We start from the raw sequence: 8,005 nt of genomic DNA, 5'->3' as shown, positions 1-8,005 counted from the left end.
ATCAATAAAGGTACTTATCAATAAAGATATCAATGAAGGACAAAAAGTCCAATAGGAAATTATGAGTATCTTTTCATAATATCAGAGAACATTAACTGTTTAGCTGTCTTCCTAAAAAATGTTTCAATTATGGTTAAGGATACTTGTCTTTTTTGTGATTCTTATGTAGGATAGCAGGAAGGGGACAAAATTTTAAGTCGTATCCAATTTGTTACTAAAATAAAGAGGGGAAGCCCAAATTCTGTCTAAATTGTTGGTCCAAGTATAGATTCCGTCGTTTCTTTTCTAATGTGTTTTCCAGTAAACATACAGATACATAAATCCAAGAATTAATAAGATTAATGGACTACTTTGTACCTGCCCAGGAGGACAAAAAGCAAAGTAAAAATTTGTTTATTATTTGTGGATTCTATGTCCTACTATTTTAAAATCTACTCTAATACTGTATATTAATGCTGTATAATCTCCTTTCTTGGTAATTTCCACTCCACAATTTTATATATTCCTATTTGAAATAATGTTTTATGTCTTAATGTCACTCATGTATTTTATCATTTTAAATGATAGGATATGAGATGGGACTGAATAATGAGAAAAGACTTCTTAAGGGAGAAATAAAATATATCAAAGAATAATTTGTAAAACCAATATGGTAGAAGTCATATTTATTGAAAAAAATTAATATCTTTGCTATAAAATTTGTAACAGGAATATTTACTGCATGTTTATTTTGATGCATAAACCTGAATGCTACATACCAAGTACAAGACAATAACACTAGTTTTTCTTTTATTTACACTTTATGAAAATTGTTACGCAGTCCATGTTAAAAGAACTTATGATGGAGAATTGTTACATTAGAAAAATAATATTCTTGATAAAGCATTCTCAATGTGTCCAATCATATTTTCTGCCTTTTCAATAAGGCAAAAGTCCCTGGAACAGCATATAACTTAATTTACAAAATACAATAACTGTTTAGACACATATTCAAGTTTTCTTTTGGTATGATTTTCCCTCACTGTAAAATTATTTTTTCTTTTTTCTTTTCTTTTTTTTTTTTTACTAAAACAGAAAGACTTTCAGGAAAATGTCATTTAATGATTTCAGCTATACATTACATATACAACTCTGTAGCCTAGCAACAATCATCGCTACACCATCATTAACTTTAAATATTTTGCTTGGTGAGCTATTCTCAAATGTAGCATATTTTAAGATTTTGCCATCATTATGACTGTGGAATCATTGTTTGGTTTTCATAGGAAACAGATCTGTCACAGTATGAAGCTTTGTTTATTTTAAGGAACTGGTACACAATTACATTTCCACTCACAAGAGAACGCCACAGATATAACTAAAGGCAGGCTTCGACGGCTCCACAAAGGTTGCGTGCTGGACCAACCCCACACGTCCTGCTCCCCCATCGCACAGCCCTGGCCAGGTTCACATGGTTTCACTTCCAGAGATGTTTAGGTCTTCACAGTTAGGTAGTTTTAATTCCTTCAAAGGCACACAACTTCCATCTTTTTTCCAGCGTGGCTCCCACACCCGTGAATTCCTGTTTGAACATGCGTGGCAGCCTCATCAAAAGCATTTCTATTTCATTTGCAGATATCTGTTAGAAAGGAAGAAAAGTCACTTTGGGGAAAGAAACTCATCTTAAAGGAGGAATGGATTGGGGAAGGATGAGCTTTCCCAGCGATCTAAACAGCATTTAGTTTTCTACTGGGCTGTCAGGGGATGTCCTTACAGAAGGAACATTCAGAAGTACTGAATATGGGTATCCCATCTCCCGAGCAGCTGGCAGGGTGGGGCATGAGTTGGCTGGGCGGAAAGTGCTGAGTTCACCCTTCATGTGGATGGCTACCTTACTGGCAGCACCAGGCCTGAACAGCCATCCCCTGATATAAAAGGAGATGGGGAGGGAATTTAAGAGGGCTCAGAGCAAATCCATCACTACTCCTGGAAAGCTACTAGTGGCTTCATCCTCATCTATGAAGGACAGCAATTTTCTTTAATGCTGCCAGGAGCAGAGGACATTCGGGTAGATTTCTTGCCACCCACATTTCTTTCTCTTCCTTAATTTTCACATGGACCGGACACCATGAAGGTTTCAGAGTGGAATCTAAACTCCAAAACCTACAACAATACAAGTCTTGATATCCAGTCATAAAATTCAGGTATATTTTTTAATGCAACTTCTTTCTTCTCCATATTTTTGTTAGATGAAGTTTTACACCAATAATTCATTTTAAAGAGCAAATCAGCCATAGTCCCTCTGCTCTAGCACAGTGATTGCTTTTGTTTTCATGTGTCAGTGTGCCAATCCATGTGTGTGCATGAGGATTTTGTATCACAGGGTGGCCAATTTGGGGTCTGATACTCTGTTTGAATATCCCCAGAATTTGGGGTCTGATATTCTGTTTGAATCCTGTATCTTGAGTCTTACAAGTTAAATGACCCTTACAAAGGCAATTAGTCTCTTTAAGCCTCAGCAAATGGAAATAACATTTAATAAGGATAGCATGGAAACGACTGGCTTAGCACAGACTTGGGCACATAGAAATGTTCAATGAATCAGAGCTATTACACTTTTTCATGGTGTAATCACTGTAGAGATATCATTTTAGAGTCTACACTTTCCATTTAACAATATTAGGATTCATTTAAAAGAGACACCAAATAGACCAAGAAGTCTAATCAACTGTTCATTTAATGTTCTCATGGAAAACACTTCATACGATACATTCAATATTCCTGGGCCTATAATACAAAACTTTAGTTAAATAGAGGCAGTCCTGAAAATGGAAATAAATTGTATTCTAAATTTTTTTGTGAATTATTTTGAAATCTGAATGCATTTTCCCATAAACACCATATTAGAAGGATGGTTAAATTCCCAGGTCAACCGACAAAAGCCTATGAGACAGATTATGTGAAGGTTCATAATAACTGAGAAGTAAATTTTCTTTCAGTGAGCACTGTGCAAAACACCTTCACCACCAGTGTCCTTTCATTCTCACAGCACTCTGGTGAGATCTGGGAGCAGATACTATGATGCATCTCCACGTTATAGCCCAGAAAACTGTGTGAACTACAGAGGGTTAAGTGTTTTATCAAAGACAGAACTTGGGAAAGAACCCAAGGGTTCTTTCATGGGTTGGGGTCTGGGCCTTGATTGGTGTGCCTTAAGCACGTCCCATGATTGTCAACAGCCAGGGCTGAACAACCAGGGCTGCTGAGAGGTCTTTCTGGGGCACTTGTTAAAAAAATCAGATCCCCCAGCCAACCTCTTCTCTGGAGATCCTGATTCAGCTGGTCTTGGGTGTAGCCCACATAATCTATTTTTAACGACCATCCCAGATCATTCTTATCGTCAGGCACATTTGGTTAAGAATGGGGGCTTAGGCCAGGCGTGGTGGCTCACACCTGTAATCCCAGCATTTGGGGAGGCCAAGGTGGGCGGATCACGAGGTCAGGAGGCCATCTTGGCTAACATGGTGAAACCCTGTCTCTACTAAAAATACAAAAAATTAGCCTGGTGTGGTGGCACGTGCCTGTAATCCCAGCTACTCGGGAGGCTGAGAAGCAGGAGAATCACTTGAACCTGGGACGCAGAGGTTGCAGTGAGCTGAGATGGCACCAGTGCAATCCATCCTGGGAGACAGAGAGAGACTCCGTCTCAAAAAAAAAAAAGAATGGGGACTTAAGCCAGACAAGCTTGGATTTTACTCTGGCTAGGGCTCAAGCTGTGTGACTTTGGGAAGATTACTTAACATTTATAATTCTCAGTTTCTTCAGGTGTGCAATAGAAGTCGTATCAGGGCATTGTAAGGATTATGTGTAAAATGTAACACAGTGCCTGGCACAAGTTGTCTCTTATGTAGATATGTATATGTGTGTGTATGGAATACTGATAGAAAATGACACTATTATCTAACCTTTTGTGGCATGGAGTGGTATGTGGTCAAACCTAGTTTTTCACTGGTCCAGGAGGAAGTTTTCTTTAAGCCTTATGAGACCAAGTTATCTTCTCAACGAGTTCCCTTCTTTTGGAGGAGTACAGCACAGATCATCTATGGTGGGCTCTAGTCTCCAGTCAAATTCAAGTGCCACCCCTGGCATGTCCTTCCCCAGATCAAGAGAGGCCATAGCAGAACACACAGGCCGAGGTGCACACCAGCCCACCAGCACCTTGTTTCCTGTAACTGCCAACTCCCTTGGAAATGTAGGGAAGAAGCCCTGTGCCATTCATTAGGAAGGGGAGAAAAAGCCAAGTTCTTGAGGGCAAAATAAATATCTGATTTAAAGATAATGTGTAGGAGGCCAGCTGGGGTCAGGAGGGGCAGTCCCATCCAGCAGCCCTGCAGCTGGCTGTAAAAAATTTGACAACTTACAATCACCAGGAAACTTTTCCTTGCCAGACTCTTCTGAAAACACTGTTTAATTCTCGCCACACTCTCATAAGATAGGGAATAATTTACCAACAAGAAAACTGAGGCTCTGAGAGACCCAGTAAGTCCCACAGGTTAACATAGGCAATAAGTGTGGACCAGACCTCCTGGCTGTGGTGCCTTGTTCTTAACCACCCCTGCCCACCTCCACCAGGGAGGGGACCATGGAGTAAGGACAGGAAATAATCCTCTTGGTCACTGCCCCTCTGGCCCTGGGTGGGTGGGGATGCCATGGATGGCATCTGTGTACAGGAGGGCAGGGCTCTTCCGTGATGAATACTCTCGGACTGATATCAACATCAACAGCAAAACACTGAAAATTCCCAACTCAACTGGCTCACACACATTCATATTGCTGATGCTTGGGCACCCCCACATGAACGATCCACCAAAACAGTGAGCAAATCGTGGCAAGTCTTGGCTAGCATGTACTGAAATGTGGCAACCTCTTGTTTTCCATGGCGTCTTTTGACCTGAGCCTAGACTTTAACCACAAAGGAAGCAGGACAAGGCTTGCAGCAGGAGAGAGGTAGCTACCATCTGCTGTGTCTTCACTGTGGGGTAGGGACGAATAAGTGCTTCACCTGCATTATCTCATTAGAAAGCTCAATAAACAAGCAACTGCACCCCTCACTTGCTGGAGTAAAGAAAAGCAGACACAGAAGATTTGGATCACAGTGATAGAACAATCAGTAACCTCTTCCAGTTTAGTAACCAGTTAAGTAACCAGTCACTTAACTTTTTTGCGCAGGTTTTCTCATTTGCATGACAAGGGAATTGGAAAGAAACACGTGGAATGCCCTGAGGACTTGGTTTGAGTGCTGGCCTCTCCATATCCTAGCTCTAGTCTTAGGATAAGCCATTCAAAATTTGTCTGTCAATTAGGTTGTGGCAAAGATCTCAAAATGAGAGGATGTGATAGGTCTTTTGCGCACCTTAAAGCACAAAACAAATGACAGTCCCCACTTTAGTAGCACTTACTGTGTGCCAGATACTGTTCTGGAATGCTTTGCATCTACTAAGTCATTTAATACAAGGATAACCCCCCAAAAACCATTTTACAGATGGTGAAACTTAGGCACAGAGATGTTAAATAAACTGCCTGAGGTCAAACAGCTAAGAAGTAGTGAAACTAGGGTTTGAAATCTTCGTAATTACTTAACACATGCTTCAGATTTTGAGGAGGCCAGAAATTAGTGTAATGGGAATTAATCCCAAATGTATTAGCTGTAGTTTCTGTTGGTAGTGTAAGGTTAACAGCTGGGTTCTGCCACAAAGATGCAAATAATATAGAGTTGTGTCACAATTATGGAACAGACCACTTCAAATAAAAGTGTATCTAAAATATTCATTTAATAAGGCTCTCAGCAGCTGGGCATGGTGGCTCACACCTATATTCCCAGCACTTTGGGAGGCCAAGGTGAGAGGATCACTTGAGCCCAGGAGTTTGAGACCAACCTAGGCAACATAGAGAGACCCAATCTCTAAAAAACATACAAAAATTAGCTGATACGGTGGCACGTCCCTGTGGTCCCAGCTACTCAGGAGACTGAGGCAAGAGGATCCCTTGAGCACAGCAGTTGGAGGCTGCAGTGAGCTGTGATCACTCCACTGCACTCCAGCTTGGGCGACAGACTGAGACCCTGTCACAAGAAAAAAAGGGATCCCAGCTAATTCTAGAAGAATTCCTTAAAGTTCTTTAAAGATATTTCTGTCTCATGACAGAAGAAAGATCAGGGTGAAACCTGTATCAAGTAAGTTAATTTTATGATTTTCAAACTTTTCCCTTACCCTGACAAAATAACCTTTATGATATCTTTTGGGATTTTTAAGACAAATTCAAGAGAAAATTCAATTTGTCCTTCATTTTCTCCCTATGGCCAAATAATTTTTACTTTACAAATACTTCCACTTACTTCAGTTTTGTTCTCTTCCTAATAATTTGTCAGCTATTATCTTGCCGTCACAATATCCTTTGCCTTCCCACCAGTACATTCTTTGTCTTGAGAACTGAGACTCTGGAGTCATTACATAAAACCAAGCCCCCAGACCTCAGTGGCCGAGCTCTGAGTGAAGTTTACCCCTTTCCTCATCCTGCACGAGAATCACTTCTGAAACCAGGGATTCTCTCTAAGCTCCTACTCCTGTTCACACATGGAGCCCCGCGGTCCAGGGAAGAGCTGTTGCTTGGCCAGCAGGTAAGTAAAGGAGTAGAACTGGGAGCAGGGCCTGCAAATCCAGCCCGGCTTTCAGAGTGACGCATTCCCTCATTCCCAAGCATATTATGAGAAGATTGCAATACATGTGGTTAAGGGAGCACTGTGCAGCACTGTGATATAGATTAGAGATAGATGCCATGACTATGAAATCTTTTTGCCATACACCATGTATTTGGTGCTCTAGCAAGTGGAGAGGATAGTCATAACCCTGAAGTTTTGATTACCCTCTTACCCAGCTGGCTTTTGTTCCAAGAAATTTGTGGCCTATATATTTTCAATCTTTGATATTGTCAGTGGATTCTTCCATCTATTTTGTTTGAAACTTTCTTACACTTATTCTTTTAGGAAGGATTTATCTGCTGTAAATACAAAAAAGAAAGAAAGCAAACAGGAGAAGGAAACAGGCTCTGTGTAACCAAGGAGCTTGTGTGCTGTTAATACCACAGAGGTCATTTATAAAATCTGCTTGATTTATGTTTTAATTTGCTGACTCTAGGCCAAGCCTACTGCCTCCTTGCCTGGCCTCTAAGCACATGTACAAATGGACACAAGCAGATGCGAATCAATTTGTCTCATCATGGTTGGCTCCATATCCCATATCATCACGCAAGGGAAGCCTGGTGAAGAGGAGCCCCTGTTTGGGCTACTGAAAAGACCCCAGCAGAGGCCGGAGCGTCAGGGAAGCCAGTTGAAAACTAGACTTCCTTCCATGGGCAAAACTGACTTTTAGCCTTTAAATGCACATTTAAATCTTGTTCATTTTTCACATCCTGGGCAGAGCACAGTGTTAGCACAACACAGACACCTCGCAATAAAGGTTCACAGAGAGAAATACAAAATGTAGATGGGGCAAAGGGAGGGGAGGAAGGAAGGGAGAAAGAAGGAAAAGAGGAAAGAAGACAAGAAGCCAGGAATTCGAAGGAGTGAAGCAAGAAACTGCTAGAGGAAGGGAAGGAGGGAGAAAAACTTGTGATGAAAGAAGATAAATAGGAGAGAATTAAAAGGAGCAAAGAATATGGAAGGAAAATGAGGAAGGAAGGAGAGAAGAAAGGGTGGCTAGAAAGGGGAGAACAGAAAGAAATGTGGCAATGTTAGCTAAAGCATCCCAGAGGGAAGCCACCGGAAGAAGCATGGACTTGAGGGTACCTTATGTTAAGCATGACTCCCACAGATTTCACCCTTCTTTAACTCCTGGTTCAGAGTATCTTCCCTACCCAGTTTAGCACTTCATTAGTTCATGTCTGATTCGCAAGTCATTTCATAACTAGGTGACAAGCTTGTTGAGAACAGGGTTCTATCTTAGATTTCTTTTGTGTCTTGGCCATCCCC

At 41.0% G+C, this 8,005-nt stretch overlaps 1 protein-coding gene across 1 annotated transcript in view; it reads right to left on the bottom strand.

Moving 5' to 3' along the window:
* Window positions 1-1,040: 1,040 nt before the first annotated feature.
* The window catches only part of ENOX1 (ecto-NOX disulfide-thiol exchanger 1), a 251,289-nt gene continuing 244,324 nt past the window's right edge, over window positions 1,041-8,005 (bottom strand). The window contains 1 exon segment of the mRNA XM_017871019.1: window positions 1,041-1,618. Coding sequence (XP_017726508.1) covers window positions 1,487-1,618 — 132 coding nt within the window. The 3' untranslated portion in view covers window positions 1,041-1,486.

Source organism: Rhinopithecus bieti, unplaced genomic scaffold, assembly GCF_001698545.2.
Source record: "Rhinopithecus bieti isolate Rb0 unplaced genomic scaffold, ASM169854v2 scaffold_5273, whole genome shotgun sequence".
NCBI classification, from domain to species: domain Eukaryota; kingdom Metazoa; phylum Chordata; class Mammalia; order Primates; family Cercopithecidae; genus Rhinopithecus; species Rhinopithecus bieti.
The sequence above is the reverse complement of the archived record's forward strand: the minus strand, read 5'-3'. Positions and strand labels throughout refer to the sequence as shown.